This window comes from Lutjanus erythropterus, chromosome 9 (assembly GCF_056507025.1).
Source record: "Lutjanus erythropterus isolate fLutEry1 chromosome 9, fLutEry1.hap2, whole genome shotgun sequence".
Taxonomy (NCBI): domain Eukaryota; kingdom Metazoa; phylum Chordata; class Actinopteri; order Lutjaniformes; family Lutjanidae; genus Lutjanus; species Lutjanus erythropterus.
Window position 1 is genome coordinate 10,186,635 of NC_139325.1, and position 20,753 is coordinate 10,207,387.

General features: G+C 42.1%; 1 protein-coding gene across 1 annotated transcript in view; it reads right to left on the reverse strand.

Annotated features, from left to right (window-relative positions):
• Window positions 1–2,220: 2,220 nt before the first annotated feature.
• dop1a (DOP1 leucine zipper like protein A) overlaps window positions 2,221–20,753 on the reverse strand; it is a 39,914-nt gene continuing 21,381 nt past the window's right edge. Inside the window, exons 16-38 of the mRNA XM_084726121.1 lie at window positions 20,349–20,632; window positions 19,780–19,932; window positions 18,960–19,060; window positions 18,573–18,838; window positions 15,927–18,051; window positions 15,367–15,478; window positions 14,797–14,979; window positions 13,719–13,844; window positions 13,142–13,276; window positions 12,830–12,885; window positions 12,595–12,699; window positions 12,300–12,366; window positions 11,914–12,058; window positions 10,228–10,307; window positions 9,477–9,586; window positions 7,971–8,120; window positions 7,274–7,335; window positions 5,969–6,121; window positions 4,742–4,878; window positions 4,557–4,612; window positions 4,299–4,463; window positions 3,047–3,176; window positions 2,221–2,829 (exon numbers count right to left, since the gene is read on the reverse strand). Of these exons, the coding sequence (XP_084582247.1) occupies window positions 2,521–2,829; window positions 3,047–3,176; window positions 4,299–4,463; window positions 4,557–4,612; window positions 4,742–4,878; window positions 5,969–6,121; window positions 7,274–7,335; window positions 7,971–8,120; window positions 9,477–9,586; window positions 10,228–10,307; window positions 11,914–12,058; window positions 12,300–12,366; window positions 12,595–12,699; window positions 12,830–12,885; window positions 13,142–13,276; window positions 13,719–13,844; window positions 14,797–14,979; window positions 15,367–15,478; window positions 15,927–18,051; window positions 18,573–18,838; window positions 18,960–19,060; window positions 19,780–19,932; window positions 20,349–20,632 (5,210 nt within the window). The 3' untranslated portion in view covers window positions 2,221–2,520. The remainder of the gene's footprint in view (window positions 2,830–3,046; window positions 3,177–4,298; window positions 4,464–4,556; window positions 4,613–4,741; window positions 4,879–5,968; window positions 6,122–7,273; window positions 7,336–7,970; window positions 8,121–9,476; window positions 9,587–10,227; window positions 10,308–11,913; window positions 12,059–12,299; window positions 12,367–12,594; window positions 12,700–12,829; window positions 12,886–13,141; window positions 13,277–13,718; window positions 13,845–14,796; window positions 14,980–15,366; window positions 15,479–15,926; window positions 18,052–18,572; window positions 18,839–18,959; window positions 19,061–19,779; window positions 19,933–20,348; window positions 20,633–20,753) is intronic.

Genomic DNA, 20,753 nt, shown 5'->3' on the forward strand with positions numbered 1-20,753 from the left:
ATTTTCTTACTGTTCCGCGGTATTTGTCTGACAAAACGTTCCTCTCTGGATGATGCTCGTCGCTGCCTCCCCCCCTCCCTGTCTTCCTTCCTCCAGCCTCCCGGATAATCCTCCACCAGCAGCACTCCGTTGGTCCCTGTGTATCAGCGGGGCGTGCAGGGGAGCATCACCATCATCCCCCCACCGACCATCCAGTGCAGCTGTTTGTTCCTCCTCCTCCTCCTCCCCGGCTCCTGCTGGACGCTCTCTCGGCCCACCGTCAGCCTACCAAGCCCCGGCGATGCTGCAGCCCGGCTCGTCCGATGGCGGTGCTCTTCTCAGCGGATTGACATCCTCCTCTTCATTTATTTATTTATTTATTTATTAATTTATTGATATTTCTCACCACGCCCCGCCCCCTCCTCTTGAGTCAGGTGACGCAGTTATTACCAACCCTGCTGCGGCCTCTTTCATCGCGAGAGCTGGGCGGAGACGAGAGGAGAGGCCGTGGATGGATGAGGAAGGACGTGAAGGGTTAATAAAGCTCCTCTACAGCCAAGCTTGATTTCTCGTCATGCCGCTGCCATGCTATGAAGGTCATATGAAGCGTGCTGCTTCAGTTAACACGGTGCTCTTAAATCACGGAGGCACAGAGAAGAAATATGACTGCAGCCAGTCAGGCCTCTGACTTTGTCCCTGTCCATGGTGCTGATACTCTGTCCTTCACATTAACAGTGGGACATGAGCTTCTTACTAACGGCTTTACTGGGGGTGGAAGTACTCAGATCTAGATCTGCAATGATTAGTTGTTAACTACTAAATTAATTGCTAAACATTTTTGTTAATCAATTGATTTCAGCTTCTCAAAAGTGAATATTTTCTGGTTTCTTTAGTCCTCTGTGACAGTAAAGAAAACATTCGAGGATGTCAACATTTGGCTTTTGGAACACCGATGAATATTTGTCTGAATTATTTGGTTTTTTATGGACCAATCAACTAATCAAGTAATTGAGAAAATGATTGATTGATTCATGATGAAAATAATCATTAGATGCAGCCCTACTCAAATTGCTGTTTGGGTAAGAGTATCAATACAACAGTGTACAAATACTCTATTACAAGTAAAAAATCTTACTTAAGTAAAAATAGTATTATCATCAAAATGTACCAAAGTATCACCTCCACAATTCTGCAGAAAAATGGCCCCACTGAGTGAAAGATTTTCTTAGTTGCCAGTTTACTATGTACACCTAACTGAAACAAAGACCTGCAATGATTAGTCAATTAATCAATTAGTTGCCAAATATTTTGATATTGATCAATCATTTTTATAATTTTAAAAGCAATTTAGAGATATCACTTTGAGCTCTGGGAAACTGTGATGAGCATTTTCACAATTCTTTGACACTTTATGGACTAAACTTGAAAAAAATCAGCTGAATAAACAATAATGAAAATAAACATTAGTTGCAGCCCTAACAGTATATTCAGCAAAATGTACCAAAGCATCAAATGTATAATTCTGCAGAAGTATCTATATAATATATATTGTTATACTCTCAGTTGCCAGTTTATGAGGTACACCTATCTACAACTAATGCAGTCTAATACAATAGTCCTGCAATAAATCCTCCCTTCATGAAGGTTACAATGTTCAGTTTATGTTGAAACCATTTTTGAGAGGCACTAACTCAACTATTAGATTATTTTGAAGGCTAAAGTTTGTGTTACTTTTGAACTTTATTGCATTATACAGAGAAGTGTTCCTGTTGTTTAGCCTACCCTCACAGGTATACTGTAAATGGGGGAACAAAATAATCTATATAAGGCAATAACATTCATCAAAACAAAAACCTGCAATGCAGCAAAACAAAACCTCTAATCCCCAACAAACAAAATAGTGATAAGTTCTTGTTGTTCCATCAGTCAGAATCATTTTGAGATACAAGTTTTACAATGTGACCATGATGTGATTGAGCTCTGGGTAGGTTTAAGGACAGAAAGCACTTGGTTAGAGTTAGGGAAAGATCACAGTTTGGGTGTCTGGGGTTCCCCTCTAGACACAACTGTAAAAAAGGTCTCTCAGACTGAACTGCTATTTTGCTTCAGTTCATTTAAATTGCTGCACAAATCATAGACGGGGAGGCAAAATTAGAAGTCTGTAACTTGGTTTAGCTCAGTATATACTGATATATTGTAAATGTATTTAAATGTCATGACGACAGTGACAGAGTGCAGGTTACCCTCCCATTAGAAATCTTTATTAAGTCACATCGATATGGAATGGCACAGCATCTTCACTTTGTCCAAAAGGACTCACATGAAATGTTAAAAGTCAGTCATCAAAGCTGCTCCATATATACAAATAATTAAAATTAAATACAATAGCTTTTGAAAAGTAAAATAATCATTATAAATACAAAAAATGTACAAACTATTTTTCCCCGTTTGTGTTCCCTTGTTGTTGAATGTACAGGTTGAGGTTTGTCACTAGTGTTGATCAGTTGTGTGTTAGTCCCCGTCCCTCCCCGTGCTGTGTCCTCACGTCTTGATAAGGCCCTCGAGAAAGTCTTTCTCTACCATCTCCTCGATGTTCTGTCGAGCTCTGCTCCAGAACACCTTCTGGCTCTCCAGTTTGTGGCCCTCCTTGTGGCCGGGGAAGGAGGCGTCTGCCGAGTTGTGGGTGAAAGTGGGGCCTGAGCGGCTGCTGGCCTTGCTGTTGAACACCTGGCTGAGCAGGTTGAAGAAGGGCAGCAGCTGCTCCATGCTGCGGATCACGTAGAGGGTGAGCATCAGGTGGCCGGGCTCCCAGGACAGGGTGCGGGTGGAGCAGTCCTCCTCTGGGTTTTTCTATGTGAGAGAGAAATGGGTCAGAAATTACTAGAAGAAAATATAAAAATTCATGTGCCGGCCTGCAGGTGGGAGACGACGCAGCATGAATGAAATGGGCTATAACTCGCCAAAAATGTGTCTTTTAATTAGTGCCTCCCTGAGCATACTCTGAAAGAGATAGTCATTTGTCTCCATCATTTAATAACCTTGTGTGGACAGAGGGAGGATGACACACCTTGGCTCGTTTCCTCAGCAGCTTGGCCAGTCGGACTACGTATGGTTTGAACTCTCTCTGGTGAGTCCCCTGACGTCTCACTTCCAGTCCTGAATCGTCTGATGCCTCCGGGATGAAGGCCCAGCGGTACCTGGAATGAGGCAGAATGCACTCAGAAATAACACATTTTGATCTGTTTAACAAGTTACAACTTTAAAAGGATAGTTTAGATCATTTGAGGTGGGGTTGTATCCATGGCCACTGTGTTACATGTCCCAGGTTTGGAGAAGCATGAGGAGTATTATAGCATGGAAGCTTAGCAATGTACTGCATCAGCAACAAAACTTATTTGAACCAAAACTCATTATCAGTTTAAGTGTACAATAGATTTAGAATATTTTCACTGCTTTACTTTGCAATCAGACAGCCTTTTTAGATGGAAAGCTGCTGTTATATAAACTAAATATCACACTCTCTCTCGCTCAACCAAACTCCATTGGAGTCGCTAATTTTACCTTGCAGAACACTGGAGTTGTTGGTCTACCGCTGCCTTGATCTGTTAGTTTGTTTGCATTATTGTGTGACTTAGGTGAATCAAAACTAAAATTTTAAAACATACTAGTTACACTATAACACAAACAAATCTACAAATCAGGGCAGCGGTAGACCAGCAGCTCTCATGTTGTGCAAGGTAAAATTACAGATTTTTGCAAATGGAATCCGGCTGGGTGAGATAAAGTGATTTATGGCTTATATAAGGACGGTTTCCTATCAGAAAAGTCCATCTAACTGCAACATAAAGTTGTGAAAATATTCTAAATATAGTGTACACTTAAAATGATATGGATTTTTTAGGTCAACCTTTTTTTTCTAGGTGGCTAAAATGCATTTGGTTGCTGACCCTGTCCACAGCAGTATATCGCTTAGCTTCCTACACTGGTACTCCTCTCTGTTTCTCCAAACTGGGGGCACACTGACTGCCACCTACTGTAGGTAATACATTGACTATAGATAGGTACCTCATACAACCCCATACAAACTCCACTTAAAATAATCCAAATTATCCCTTTGAAGGATGTGATGACTGAATATTGTATGTATGTCCATTTATATGAGCTCCACATGCTGAGATTAAAAGTGATCAGTGCAAATGTTCCCTGCTGTATTTATGTATTCCAAATACTGACAGGCACGAATGCAGAATTTCCACTTTTAATGAAATTATGTCCGTTACTAATTCCCTAACCCGACTCAATCATGTGTCTGTACTGACATCTGGAACTGAGGCAGGCTCTCGGGAGGCAGGGCCAGGGCCAGGTCCAGGAGTTTGCAGGCAGACAGATAAAGGTTGAGCCATCGCTGGCTGTTGTAGGAGGTGGAGAAGCCGTTCCCGCCAGAATAGGTGGTCTCCAGCCCAGCCACAGACGGCCCAGATGTCCTACAGATGGACAGGAGGGGATGCATCATCAGAGTCATTTAGGATGTCCATTTACTGCTGCAATCCAGTTTGTAATAACGACAGATAATGTACCTTGATATGTCTTCATCTGCTGTCAGCTCCTGCTCCATCAGAAGAAACACCTGAACCTGCAGGGAAACAGATGGAGAGTGTGTGAGTGGGGTTTTAAGTGAGTGTAGACGACTGAAAGAAAAACATGAAGGTGCAGTGAGTGAGTGAAAGAGAAGGAAAGGAGCTCAGCGAGGTGTGGTTCTCACCAGTTCAGTGATCATGGTGGGCCACAGGGAGGTGAGGTGTTGAGGTGACATGCGCAGCAGCAGCACTCTGAAGAACAGGAACACCTGAGCATGGAGGATGGGCACCTGAGGCAGACGCAGGCTCTCCACCAGACGCTCTGAACACACAAACACACTTTAACCAATCTGCTCAGGGAACGTATGACTTAACATGCAGGTTAATAAACCTCATGTGGCTGTCCTGGGGTTAGGTCAGGGAATACACCAGGTTGAAATATACTGAAATGTTCCTTTAAAGGCACTGGAAACCCAAATCCACAATAGCTGTCTAACTATATAATTTAGAGTGCATATTAGTAAGCATCTTAAAGTATTAGAAATTAGTTTTAAAGGGTGCAACAAAACCTCTCTAGCTCTGCTTAATCTGCTTTATTTCTGGGGCTTTTTGCCTTTATTTGACAGCTGAAGTCAGATAGGAAAGAGGGGGCAGAGAGAGGGGATGACAGGCTGGAACCGTACTGGCGGCCGCTGCCGTGGACTGACAGCCTCGGTGCATAGGGAGCATGCTCTACCCACTGAGCTACAGGGGTGCCCCCTTAATCTGTCTCTTTGTGTCTGAGCCAGCTCAACAACAGGGAACTGAGGCAGTTACATCACTCCAGACTCCTTTGGAAAAACAGTCATTTTACCTTGCAGAACACACAAGTTGCTGGTCCACCACTGCTTTGATCCGCAGCCAGTAATGTCAGTTTGGGTTCAAACTAGCAAGTTAAAACAGACTGAGGCGGTGGTAATCACATCTTCTACAAGGTAAAATTACTGTGTTTGTCAAAGAAGTCTGGTGGCTTTGAAGAGAGCATACATGGGAGCTTCAGTTTCCTGACAGAAAAGGCTGTCTGACAGCAAAGTAAAGTGGTGAAAATATTCTAAATATAGTGCACACTTGTACTAAAATGGATTCTTAAAGGTTTTCTGTTTTAGGTGGCTAAAATACTCTAATAGTTAGGAACATTTACTTTCACTCAGATCTTTGTGGATGCTGAATGAGACACTAAACTCTGGTATCATATATGTATTTTTACTATTTCAAGCCACATTCCCAGCTGCTTTGACACAGTTCTTTAAGCTTCATTTGTATGCTGTTTGAAGTGGGAGATGGTCTGTCAGAGTGAGGGTTATTAACAGCTTCAGTATACAGTATCTGTATATCACACTAACACATGTACAGTACATGTATGTATTGTTTACCTTGTATGTCTGGCAGGTATTTCTGGTACTGGTCCACTTCACTGCTGTAGATGGTGAAAGCCAGGCGTTTGAGCAGCATGGCTCTCTGCTCCAGCTCAGCGTCTCTGTTGGTGAAGAGACTCAGAGAGCTGCTCTGGGCTACAGCCACCCGAGCTGAAGGGAAACACACACAGTCATTATTAGTCTAGCTGCTTCTCTTAATAGGCTTTAACTTTATTTTGGTGTATCTGAATCCAGGGTGTAAGGATAGAGCATGTTGTGTACAGCCGTACAGATTGTTAAGCCCCTTGAGACAAATTTGTGATACTGGGCCATATATATATAAAAAAAAAAAACACGTGACTTGAACTATGTCATGTTAGTGTATTTTTTACAGCTGCATGGGCTTCAGACTTCACTGGGGTGGAAATGTAAAATAAGGCTATGCTCACACTGCAGGCAGAAGTGGCCAAAATATTTCTTTGTACATATGTGACTCAGATCTGTTTTTTTCATGAAAGTGTAAACAGCACAAATCTCATGGAATCTGATCTTTTCGGTTTTGATTTCAGCCTCTTTCGTATGTGATCCTAAAATCAGATACAGGTGTGATTTTTTGCGATGGAGCTGACAGATTTAGTCAAAAGCAACTTTTGACATCCTGAATCTTTGGATGAAATTTGTTCCTGTGAAACCATTCACAACACAGTCCCACCACTCCTGGCTCCAACTCCACATCCACACCTCCATACAGAATTAGCAGCCATTGCTCCAAAAAGCCATAATTAAAAATTTGTCTCCCTTTCTCTTCCATCCTCATCCTTGTTATCTTCTACTCATGAAATTGCCAGCTTCCATTAAAAATGAAACCCATTAGAGTATGCTCTTCTGTCTAACTATGGTCTGTTGAAAATTCCTCTAAACAAGCAAACAAAAAAACAACAACTCTTAAACACCAATATTTTGTGCAAGCAGATCATTTCAGGACTGTGATCAGTTCACACTGAGATCTGATACTAGGCACATTTAAAAAATAATGAGCAGCCAAACAACAACAAAAAACATCTGATATAGCTGTAAATTGAATTGAGCTCCAAGGCTCACAGTGTAAAGTAGTCTAAGTGCTTGTTTTGATCACAGTATCTCACGCGATGTAGGTCTATGATTGGTATAATAGGTCTCTTCTGCGTGAGATGAGACATGAAAAGCGCAAAACACTCAGTGCCCAGCAAATGTCAGAAAGAAAAAGATGATCTGGTAGATGGTCTGTAACCACACCCACAGTGGTAACATCTAGACTTGAATAATAAGAATCATAAAGCTTACTCATGAGGTCTCTGAATGTGGTCTTGTCATGAGTCATCAAGTGGTCAATGATGGCTCTCCAGCTGAAAAATGAGGAAAAAGAAGTTGATATTACACGAATAATCCAGAAACACTGAGACAAATGAAGAGACACACCCTGGTCAGATCTGGCAAGGGCTGCAACTAATGATTATTGTCAAAATCAATTAATTGGTTGATTAATTTCTTGATTAATTGATTAACAGTTATTTTAAAATGTCAGAAAATGGTGAAAAATGTCAATCAGTGTTTTCCAGAGCCTAAGATCACATCCTCAAATGTTTTGCTTTACTCACAACCCAAAGATATTCAGTTAACTGTCATAGAGAAGTAAAGAAACAAAAAAATACTGGCTGACTGAATTAGAGAATTTTGACATTTTACTCAAACCGATCAATTTAATAATCGATTGTTTAATTAGTCGCTGCAGCTCTGCATCATTTACATGGCAATGACATTTACCTTCTCAAAGTTAACTTGCATGAAAATTTTGATCAAATGTATTCACACATTGACTTTAAAATGCATCTCTGGTGTCTCTGAGGGCAAACTGCTAAGACTTTAACATTCTGACTTTTTTTCTCTCTGTCTCTCAGTGTAATCTACATGTGGGCTACATGTTTAACAGCAGCTGTAAGAGTGTTCACCCACACACAGTCAAGTTTCCTCTCCTACTCACTGGCTGACGCAGGAGGAGTCCATCTGGAAGAAGGTGTGGTCCATGAAGAGGTCGAAGGCCTCCTTCTTCCAGGCGCGGCGGGTGTACTGGTACCCGCTGAGGCTGCTCAATAGTTGGATGCAGGCCCGGTAGCTGGGGGCGTTGTGAGCACTGCCAGGAGAAACGGGAAGGATACAAATCATGCATATGATCAGCTACGGCTCATTTTCACACTTGGCAGTTCATCTTCCTTCCCAACATAAAAAGATCAGTTTCATTTATTCACCTGACATTTGATTTATTTCTCCTTCATTATTTGTTAATGTAAAATGATTCACTGTGTACAGTTTTTAAGTTGAAGCCATTCCAAAGTTAGATTAGATATTGGTTTAACCTGGATGCTATTTTCCCATGTTTTCGTGTCTAAGTGACTAATCAGGAACAGCAATTTTTTCAAACTGGTCCAGTATTGAGGGAGAGCGCTGCAGCTGGCAGAAGTAGAACTGAGCTGCAACATAATCCCTACGGTCTGCTCACCATGCAAGTCCATTAACAGTGCTTGTTTTTGCCCTGACATGCTAAGATTGTTATTCTAAGTGCTCGACAACATTATGGTATGGATTGCTACACAGATAGACCCTTTTTCAAAAAAAAAAAAACAACAATAAAACAGACAACTCTGATGAAACAAAATGCATCTTAAATACGTTTTGTTTCACCAGAATAATCTGTTTTATTATTCTTATAAAACTAACCAAACTCCTTTTTGTAAAACTGTTATTTTAACATCATCAACTTCATTCAAATGCGTCTGAAACAAAATAAAACTCACCAAAAATGTTTAGTTTGTCTTTCTACTGCTCCAGCGATCACCAGCTCTTGTTTGGACAAAATAAACTAATTCACAGAGGTAGATGTTCTGGCTGTACACGCCATTTCTCCCCTCTGCCACTTGGTCCTCTTTTATTTCAACCAAACAAGACTTGGTGATCACTGAAGCGGTGGAAAGATGAGCATTTTCGGCGAGTTTCATTTTCTTCCTGCCACTTTTGAATGAAGATGATGATGTTAAAATCACAGTTTTGCAAAGGGAGTTTTGTGAGTTTGGTAAGAGCAATAAAACAGCTGTTTCTAGTTAAACAAAATGTATCTTGCTCTTTACAAAACGGTTTCTCTCTGTGGTGATCCTTTCTATAATGTAGTCAGACACAGAATAACAACCTGAGCTTGTAAACTGGAAAAAACACTTTTAATGGACTTATTTTGACGGTGAGCAGCTGCTCGGAGGAATTACATTGTAGCTGAGTTTTGCGTCTGCCAGCTGCAGTGCTCCCCCTCACTACTGAAGCCATCCAAAATTGTTTTTCACATTAGTAACTTAGACACAGAAACTTTGGAAAATGGGATCCAGGTTCAAAAATAGCAAAGTTATCCTTTCAGATGTGAAATCAGGATATTAACTTCTAAACTATTTGCCAGAAATTCAGAAGAAATCTCTAAAATAAGTAATGAGAAGCTCATGCCCACCTGTGGTTGCGGAGGTAGGGCACTACGTAGTGCATGATATTAACCAGCAGTGGGATCACCCTCTCCTTCTCGTCACTGTAGAACACCATGTCCAACAGATGAGCCAGCACCTGACAAATACATGCAGCATTCAATCATGTCAGTCTTCATGTCACAATGTGCTTTAGGTCGGCATGGAAACACTGACTTTCTTCCACAATAACAGCAGAAAATGGGCATTTATAGTCTAAATATTGAGCTCCTTTGAGTGCTTTGCTGGAAAATGATATATATGCAGTATATAACTGCACCAACTAAATATATGACAAACTGCACTGCAGCAGTGTGTTGATATATGGCTGTGAATAAACCCATGAATCTATCAGCTGCAAACAGCAGTGAAGCACAGGAAAACTCTGTATAATTAGCTCCACACTGGGTCAGGATGGAAGAAGGTGGTCAGTGATTTCAATTGTCCAGCTCAGCTCATTCACCACACTAACTCCAACACACTGATTTATTGGTTCACTAATAATAAATGAAGAAGAGGTGGGGAGGAGGTCGTAAATCAGCTCTAAGGAGCTCAGTTGGAGTGTGTTAGTGTACCGCGATGCTGCGCCTGAGACCAACAGGCCTCAACACTGCTGGTAAAAGTGAGTGAGAGCAGCTTGAGACTTAATCAAGATGAACAATAGAAATAACTGGCAGAGTTGCTGACTGCTGGCCTGATAAACAACGAGTTGAGCTGAATACAGAGATTTGGGTGCTTTACCTCGGCCAACAGTGTGAGGGCGTGAACACTGTACACTGATGGAGTGAAGCTGGAGGCCTCCATCACTGTGAGCATTAAATCTACAAAACACACATAGCAAACATTAGCAGCAGCTACAGAGCAGAAAAACATTAATACTGACATGCTGAGGCATGCCGACCATCTGCAGAGTGTGTCCAAGACCAGTAAGACTGTGCTGAAACAAAATGAGATTCTTTTGTAAAGAGTCTTTAAAGCTTTTGACAGAACTGAAATCATTACATCACCATCATTGTGACACATTGTCCGATTACAGCTTCTTATGTTTTGAAAATCTTATTTTGTTTTCATAAGTTCAACTGATATTTAAGATCATCAATGCTAACTAAGCACTGAGCTTAAATTTTTTATTGTACTGAATTATAAATTTATCAGTGAACTGGATGAAGGTGCTGATATAAATATGTTGATGTGTGCTGCGAGATTTGTCTGTATAAGTGCTAGTGTGATAATAATAATGGTGTTGCACATGAATGACTTTTATTTGATTTTTAGTCTATTGTTAATTTTCTGTGTGTACCTGCAGATGAAAATGAGCTAATAGCTAAATGTGGTTCTCATTTGCCATGCTTTTTGTAATGCATGTGATCAGGAGTGTCTGAGTGCTCCGCTTTCATCTCTCACACACAGTTTAGTGTCTCACATTCAGATTATTTTTTACACTTGATTTAGCTGGATTACATTAATCCCTGGTATTATAAAACATCTCTGGTTCTGTGTAAACACAAAAATGTTCTCTCAACAAAACACAGACTGCCCCCAACACAAATACAAAAGAAGGTCAGTATCCAGGCTGCCTGTTTAAATATTACCACTTCAATATCAGCTGACATGAAATAAGTCTTGAATTGACTAAACATATGAAAACACTGGGAACTCAGCAACAGTGAAACAATCTGACAATCAATCCAGACACGTTCTCCATATAAGGAGAAAAGCACATGTCAGTGAAAAGTGTAAATGCATCATGATTTGAATGTGATCTGATCTGCCTGACCACATCTGGAGAGATTCTGGCTCGCATTGTGTTTGAATCTAGGTAGGTGTAAACGCAATCCGTACAGCTTGCTGGCATCAGTATACAGATATTTGTTTTTCAGTCAACATCAAATTATAGTTTGTTTGAATTTAGAGAACAAGCAAGCAAAAAGGCTGAAAGAGACATGTCTCTAACTACTGGAAAAAGTCTATTCTGTGTCATGAAGGTGCCAGAAAATGCATCATTTACCAAAATTATCTGTGCAACTAATCTGAAATTTCTGATTTTTTTTATACAAATAAAGGACTAAATTAATGTATAACATTTGCTGAATTTACAAGACAAACATTTAAAATTTGTCATAGAAAAGATTTTTAAGGGATTCTGAAGCTGATTTGCTGCCGCCTCATGATACTCACACACGGATTAACAGTGGTCCAATCTTAATGAGGATAATGAGAATGCATTAAAAATACAGATTGTTTATTAGTAAAATAGTGTATTTGGATAAAGATCCCATTTTAATATCAGAGGTTAATGTGGTCAGTGTTGAAAACATTTGTTTAGTTTTAGTAAGTGTAGTGTTAATATGACAGTTTACTGCAGCAATATGCAACAAAATGCAATGATACACATTCGGTCTTAATTCGTGTTTGTAAGCAGCACACCTTCTACATCAGCCTCCAGGTTGGTTCCATCCACGACTATCTGCGGAGAGGCCTTCACCTCCAGGTTTCTCCTCAGCCACGTGGTTTGCTCCAGCGAGGAGCCCGCGATTGTCCCGATGGCCTCCACCACCTTATGCGTCACATCCTGAATACACAAGTAATAATCAGTCGCTTCAGTAAGAAGCTGTGTTCAGTCAGATCATTGTATTGTGATTCACGCTGTAATCCTGAAAGCTACAGAGCAAGAGACAAAAGCCAAACTTCTCATTAAGATGATGTAAGAAATTAGCTGTGATGTTATTGAAATGAAAGAATATAATCTAATTATAGAAGATAATGGAAGCAACTGAAGGTTGAATAGGATTCAAGGTGACTACAGTAATTACCTGCAGCTCCCGTTGATCCTTCTTGCTCTCCAGATTGGGATTCTTCAAAATGAACTCGTTCAAAACTCTGGAGAAAACAAAGAGAAAGGGAGAGCCATGTTAAATAAAATGAAGAATATAATGTGGAAGTGGAGGAAGTAGTAGTCTCTACAGACTGATATCTACACGGTGACCATTCAGTTGTGAGCAACCAACTGATCAATTTAAGTTTAACTGTACAAGTGATTCCCAAATGTTGTGAGGATACAGGAAGATCTGTACAATGATTAAAAGAAGAGAATAAAGACAAACCAACCCCAGTATAAGAAACTGTCCAGGAGCAGGCAGGCCTAACGGTACAGAGTCCTTCAGGAGTGCCAGCAGAGACGGCCAGCTGTCAACTAAACTGGACACGGGGATCCTGCGAATTAGAAAGTTTACAGGTGAGAAGGCCCTGCACAAATTGGGCCTTTATAACAAAAACGATAATGCCATCGTTCACATTAAAAAAGTAATAGATACATAGTGCTGTTGGGAAGCAGCGGACTCACCTCTGGACGTAGGCATAGAAGAACTGCAGCATGCAGACCTCCAACGAGAGGTGCTTCTGTGGGGAACAGTGAAGAAATAATATTAATGTACTTATTGACAAAGCGAAACTAAACAACATGAGAGTCAAAGTTCTTATGAAAAACAGACAAAACTCAAAACACTGCCTTTAAAAAACTGTTGTGTGAACACATGAGATTGTTATGCACAGACAGAAACTTTACATGAAGCCATGCTGAGGGAAGACAGGATGGGAATGGAAAGGGAAATCATTTAAGCTAATGGAGTTCAGCAGGAAACAATTAAACACCAACCTTGTCCTTCGCGATGGCAGGCGGCTGCTTCAGGACTTCTTTGACTGTCTGCATGACTGTCTCAGTGCGCATGGCGCTCACCGAACGGACCAGCTCAACCAGCAGCAGCTGCTCTTCACTGGCTAAAGGAATCACCTGAAAGATTTGGTATAAATGTATTTGCTTCTTGTTTCTTTGAACTGTGATTTCCTCTGCTTTTATTTTTTCCCATGTCTGTTTTCTTTTTAGTACCGTCTATGTTCTGCTTTTACTGTAACTACAATGCTGGTAGAATTGTTGTTATAACTTCTTAATTTTGATTTTGACCTTAGGTTAGAAATAAATAATAAATGATTTAGAAAGTCTCCTCAAATAGAGACATGCCAGAGTCTGTCAGTAGTTCAAGCTGGTGTTAATTAATATTTTAAATACATTTTACTTAAAAATAGACATAAACAGACATCAATACGCTTTGTTTCTCACTGCATTAACTAGAAAGTAAATGCAGTCTGATGTAAATGATTTTCAATGCAAAGATCAGGACCATACAACCTAAAAACCTAAAAATTGTGAGCATACAGTCTTTTAGGACACCCACCTTATTTCTGACTGGAGCTTTGACCTGTTTTCTCTCATTCCAAACATAAGCAATCGCTGCCATGAAGTGAGCGCCGTGGTTCATGGAGATTGGACCCAGCAGCTCCAGGATTTGCTGCCGGAGGTTCTGTAGAAAAGGCGTAAGCAAGAACATCAGGTGAGACCCAAACAGCTGACAACTTACTATGCAAACAATTTCAGTTACACACTGTCAACAAGAATGTCCCTTAAGTATTTTTCACTGTAATATGTAGTAAGTTTTGTTAGAAAAAAATTCATCTACATGCAAGAAATGAAACCAACAGTTGACAAAAATAAATTGCCAGACATCATTACCTGCATTTAAGTTTAGCTGCTGTGCCCAGTTTGAAATGCTCAAATAAAACATAAGACTCAGTTGCAAAAGTGAGCTAAGCAGGTTTTGAGACCTTTAACTATTCCTCCTGCAGGGACAGAGGCCCTGTAACGACTACAAATGATTTCTGTGCAGGATGAAAGTCACTGTATTATCACAGTGACAATCACATTACCAGCCCAACTCCGGAAAAAACTAATATCATCTGGACAAGGCTAATAACTACTTGCAGAAAAATACAGAGCTATAATTGTTGGAAAAATAAGTCGTTCAGTGCCAGTAATGAGATTCTGTTCTTGCTGTTGTATTATGTGTGTGGTTACAATACTTTCTCTGCAGAACATTTTAAGCTTTGCTGGGTAGACTGCAGACTATTTTGCCGTTTCATATCTGACCTCTGTTAAGTGCTGCGTTTCAGGTTATTTGAAAGAATATACGAGCTATTTTTGCACTTATTCTACCTGAACAAGGCAACAAGAGAAATAGCAAAATATACGAGTGTGGTATTACATCAATCACCTTTCTGAGGTGGAAAGAGATGCAGTAAATGTCATTGTCAAATTATCTCAGATACTGTATTTCTTTGTTTGTTCAGTCAAACATTTCTTTACTCTGCAGTCAAGACAAGACAAAGACTATTTATCAACTTGCCAGACTGGTAAAGACCTGCATAAAAATGTTGTGAGTTTCTGTGAAAACTGTGAATACATGTTGGCTGGTGTACCTTAGTGGAGCCCAGGTTGATGTTGGAAGTCGAGGCGGCGGAGGCAGCAGCTGGCTTGTCGGAGTTGTCGGCCTGATGGAGGACGCTCCACAGCAGGGTGACAGAGGACATGATGGTGTGGAGGATGGACAGGATGCCCGAACGGGCCTCAGCCAGATGCTTCTGGTCAACACTCGGTTGTAACTGAGAGGAAGAATATGCAAAAAGACAGTCAGTATTTAAGTAGTATGTGTTAAGTATTAAATTTAGTGTTTTATTTTCAAAATTAGAAAAGTAACATAACTGCAGAGTAGTTAACTATATGTAGTTTAATTATGTCCTCAATATCCAACAATGTCCTCTTTACGCTCACTTCAACTGTATCTCTGTGCAACTATACGAAGCTCCAGACACAGTTTGTTCTCAATAAAAAATCATACTCAAATGTAGCAAATAAATGTATCACATAGAGAAAAGAAGGCCTGCTTTCAGAATTTCTCTATAAAAACAAATCTGTGCAAAGGCTGTAAAAAATTCACTGGGAAATGACAGAGCAATCTGCAACAACTTATTGGTGTCTGGCGCCCTCACCTGGTGGTACTGGGAAGTGGGATCCAGCAGGCAGTAATGGATGATGGCTGTGATCCCCTCCAGCACCGTCAGAATCAGGTCAGGAGGGATGCAGAGAGCCATCCACTGGGGTCTAGAGGATAGAGGGACAATATGCAGTTTAATAAAAGCATGTCTGGATGAATAAAATACAAATAATCGCACAGTTCATCACAATTAGTACATCATAGAGATGGATGATGCATATAAGAGCCATTGTGTTTTGTGGTCAAGAGTGCCATCTGGTGACAACACCCTCGCAAAACCATTTCATTGTATCGTACTGCCTGTATGATACACTTAGATGAAGAATGGGTTATCATGTTAGTGTAGCTCATTAGTACAGTCTATGTAGATGTTGATAAATGATCTAAAATATCGACACTCTAATACTTTCTCGAGTTTATGTGTATAAAACAATACAATATCTGTTATTATCTGTTATTATAGCAGTATGGTAGTAGTATAGTTTTTTGGTATGGTTTATTTTATATTAGTTTTGCATCAAAGTTTAAAATTCTGACAGCTCTTGATGTAAATACCTGGTGTCAGTGATCCCTGTCTCATAGCGGTACTGCTGAAGAAGATTGTCCAGGTTCCTGCACAGCTGCAGGGTGACCGAAGCCACCACCCTCCTCAGCACCCTCCCCATGTATGGCAGGGTGGCTGTAATAAGTCCGATCCACTGCGGGTGCATCTTACACGCGTGGTGCTGGTGCAGCGCCCTGATCACCGCACACAGGAACATCCCCTGTGCTGTGATGGGCTGCCCATGAAGGTACTGCAGCGATGTCATTGGCTGCTGCGGGTTGACATGCTCCACTTCCCCACCCAGGATCTCAAACCCAGCACCGACGCCTCCTCCCGTCCCTCCGCTTCCTGCCCCTCCACCCACAGGTTCTCCTCCTTCGTCCGCCGGCACCAGGACTCTGTGCTCGAGCACGACAAGGCTCTGCAGCAGTCTGAGCAGCTGAGACTGGACGGCGCTGCAGCTGTCGATCTGGTCTTCTGACAGGTTGATGACGCTGTCCTCTGAGAGACCTTCCTCCACCGTGGCCACATTGACCCCTGCCACCCGCTGATCGTGCCACTTCTGTGCACTGAATATGGAGGAAAGCAGGCAGTGGAGAACCACCTTCTGAACTTTGCATTTGGAGAGGACATCGCTGATGAAGCTAGCGAAGCCCTTCGCCGAGCCCCCTGTAACTTTGGATAACTCGCTGAAAAGGAGGGTCAAAACCTCCACACTGGTCAGCTGCATGGCCCGGTTCCCTGCCAAGTCCTGAGGGCCCGCTCCCACGTGTACGGAGTAATAGCTTCTGAGGAAGTAGAGGCAGAGCGAGATGATGATCTCCAGGTACATGGCGCTGCGGAATGAGTGGGAGTGGGAGTCCTGGGGGATGGGGCAGTAGAAGTCTTTGCCCATGACGGAGACCCTGTGACGGGCGAGGAGGTTCTGGAGCAGAGAGAGCTGCGGAGTGTAGGTGTTGTTGATGCTGGTGGTGGAGATGGCACTTACAAATCCTGAGGGAGCGGCTCTCAGCATGGCGGCGATGGCCGACAGGGCGTGGAGGGAGCGGGAGGAGTCATACAGCTGAAGGTAGAGCAGGACATGCTGGTAGAGAGGGTGGATGTTAAAACGAGGTGGGGCAGAGGATGATCTGCGTCCCGTGACGCTGGTGCCACCAACAGTCCCGCCGGAGCCACCGCTGGGCGAGCCAGTGTCGCTCTCGATTTCTGACACTTCGCCTTCCCCACAGCTGTACCAGTTCTCCAGATCCAGGCTGTCACCGAAGAAAATACTGGGCGGCCGCAGTTTTTCGGCCTGATTCGCCATCTTTCTCTGCCGCTCCTCCTCTTTCCTCTTGCCCTTCTTGATCTTGGGTTTAGCCCCTGGAGATTTGTCTGCCAGCCTCTCCATGATCTTCCCTTTAAGGCTGAGTTGGGTGCTGCTATGGCTACGTTTACGGGCCTGAGGGTCGTCCACCCGCAGGTTATGGTCCGGGGTGGCTGGGTCGGAGCCGTCTGGCAATGTGACAATGGAAGGCGACGAGCTGTGGCGGGTGATGCCCTCTCTGTGCTGTTCCTCTGCAGATACATCAGCTGGTGTAACAGAAAGGAACTCCAGCGTCCCTTCAGCCAGCATCTCGGGCAGAGTCTGGTGGCCAGACATGAGAGGAGGGCCCGAGTCGAGGCGGAGACCAGTGGAGGTATCCGAGGAAGTGCTGTCTGTGTCCGTCTGGGGCCAGTTTTCAGGTGGAGGTGAGACTTCAAGCGATCCCTCTTCTATTATACTCAAAACTCGGTCTATCAGCTCTTTGACAACAGAGGACACAGCCTCCTCTATAGAGTCCTCAGACATGTCGTCTAAAGAACCAGGTTGTTGGTCCGATCCGTTGACAGTACCGTTGACACCATCGGCTTCCTCAAAGCTGCCATTTTCCACAGTAGATGAATGAGAACCGCTGGACTCAGAGCTCTGGTGCTCCCCCTGCTGGTTGGCAGGCGGATATTCACCAGCTAGCTGCAAGTTCTCACTGCTCAGGCTCAGTAAGGACAGGCTGTCGCTCAGCGGGTTCACAGTCAGACAGAACGGCTCCATGTCACCCATCGCCATGCTGCGGAGCTCCTCGTGCATCACCCTTTCACCGTGGATCTGACTGAAGTCTAGTGAAAGAAAGAAGAAAATGAAAATGCTTCAAGATGTTTTTTATCATAAAGAGTCAATGTGGAACAACTTGCAGTACCAGCAAAACTAAAAAAGCAACTCAGGCACCTGGAGAGACTTCTGTTGGAAAAGCTTAATTTGCTTTGTTATCACTCCAAAGCACAAGTCTAAGCCAACTCAACTGATCATGCACATTATTTGTGCTCATAAATCCAAATTCATTGTGTTTTGTTGGGTAAGACCAGACACAGTATTAGATGAGCACACACCTGTAGCACATTATTTCTATAAACACAAAACTGTGGATCTAAAATGTCTCAGAATTAAAAAAGTGTGGCTCAACTTACAACTTTACAATGGAAATAATATGGGATTCCTCATCTGAAAATGCTTCACCCAACTGGCATGAATGTGGAAAACAATTTGATCCATTTTCTGTAAATCTGAGCAACATCATAACTTCCAGAATGTAACAAAAACTTATATGTATATATATACATGTATGACAGGCACAGCTTACTGTCTGAGAAGCCAGAGTCTCTGGTGTAAATGGCTTCTGATGGTTCCTGTTCAGGTGGTTCAGGAAAGACCTGAGCCCAGTGGCGCTGCGCCTGTACCCTCTGAATGGATACTCTGTGGGTCTTCGGGTGGAGCAGCAGGAGGAGAAGAGGTTCTAAAACCCGAGCGATGTCGTGTCTCTGAAGGACCTGATTGAGCCAAGCCCGGCCAACAGCGCTGGTACACGGATCCCAGTAACTCAGACTGTCGAGCATGATGAAAAGAGATCTGAGGGACAAAGAGAACAGACGTGAGAGGAAATAAAAAATGAAAGTGAATCACTGGAGAGGCACTAGATATGCAAAATACAACTGCATTAATAAAAAACTCTTTCAAATAAGTGACCCACCTGTCAAAGGTGCGATTAAAAGGAGAGGACTTGGTCATGTTCAAATCTCGTGTCAAATGCCACAGCACAGAGAACTTGACATGGGCCTCCAGACGAATTCTCTGAAAGAAAAAGGAGCTTCAGCATGAATTTCATCAACAGATTGTGTTTGTCTGCACACAAATGTTAATTTCGTTAACGATGACACAACAACATAACAACCTTCTTTCCATGACTAAGATGAGACGGCATTGATGTCACTTAACACTAACTGTGACTGTATCAACATACAATATTGTTGACAAAAAAAGATGAGACTAAAGTAAAAACTTCGTCTGTACATCTCTCGTTTTACAGTGTTTGGCCCCCAGCCAGTTGTTAATGACACCAGCTCAAAATACATCAGAACATGTTCCAGTCTGGTTGTATTCTTTAAATTGATGCCATCAGACCACTAAACCTCACACTTTCTGCACAGCTCTTTTCTTTATCATTCAACATGTTTTTCATCAGGTAATGATAAGATAAAATATTAAGAGAAATAAGTTTGACTGAAATGAAAAAAAAAATATTGAGTACATTCACTGAAATGTTCAATATAGCCTGATGACTAAATAAGAAAAAACAGTTTGCATTAAATAAAACTAGACTAAAATAGTTGTAGTTGTGTTTGAATAAGATAATAACTAAGATGTCCAGACTTTCAATCAACTAAAACAAAACAGGTGTACAAAAGCTGATGACAAAATGAACACTGCTGCACACTGAGTGATGGAGTATGTGCTCTTATCTTGTGTGTTTGTGGATGTTGCCGGGGATGTAAAGTACCTACTGCACTAACCTTGTCTCTGTGCATGAGCTGCTGGCTGATGACGTCCTCACAGATGCTGGAGGAAGGCACCAGGTTGTGGAGCTGGTAGAAGAGCTCGACGCTGCGCTGATGGTGCTGAGGTGTTATTTCACTCAACTGGTGCCACAAGATCAGAGCCACGCTCTGAGAAGACAAGATTGGATATTAGAGCTGCAACAATCGGAAGAAAATAAGTCCCCAGCTATTTTGATAACTGATTAATTGTTTCAGTCATTTTTTTTAAACAAAAATGTCAAACATTTGCTGGTTTCAGCTTGTGTGATGTGCTGTTTTTCTTTATCATTTAAGAATCTTTGGGTTTTGGACCATCAGTTGGATAAAAGAAGCGATTTGAAGACATCACTTTCTCTCTGGGAAATTGCAATGAGCAGTTTTCACAGTTTTTTAAATTAATTAATAATTTAATTGCACAAATAATTTGCATAATAATCAATAATGAAAATAGTCATGAGTTGCAGCCCTATTGGAGCTTCAACAGGGGTCAAGACCATCAATAACGACTGAGCACACTGATAGTTCCACAGTAACGAGATCTCTACCTTGAAGAAGTCTGTCTTGTCAGCGATGTACTTTAAGATTCCCTGAGTGAGTGGTGGCCTGATAACGACAGCTACTCGACCCTGGCTGGGGCTCATGGGCTGTGCAGACTCAGAGCTGCCGCCAGACGCCACGCTCTCGGCTGTCACCATGGCGACCGACTGGGTGAGTCCCACGAGGTCCATGAGCAGGGAGATGGCCACGCCCTGCAGGCTGAAGTCGTTGGCCAGGCAGCAGGCGTCCATCAGGGTCTGCAGCCACACTGGCAGACGGACCTGTTCACTGTCTGTGTCGAGGATGGGAAGATATCAAGTATTTTAAGTCAACCAACCTGAAGAATAAATAAAAACTGTTGAATGAATCAATTAAATCAAGAACACCTGGAAGTTAAATGCTATGAAGTCAAA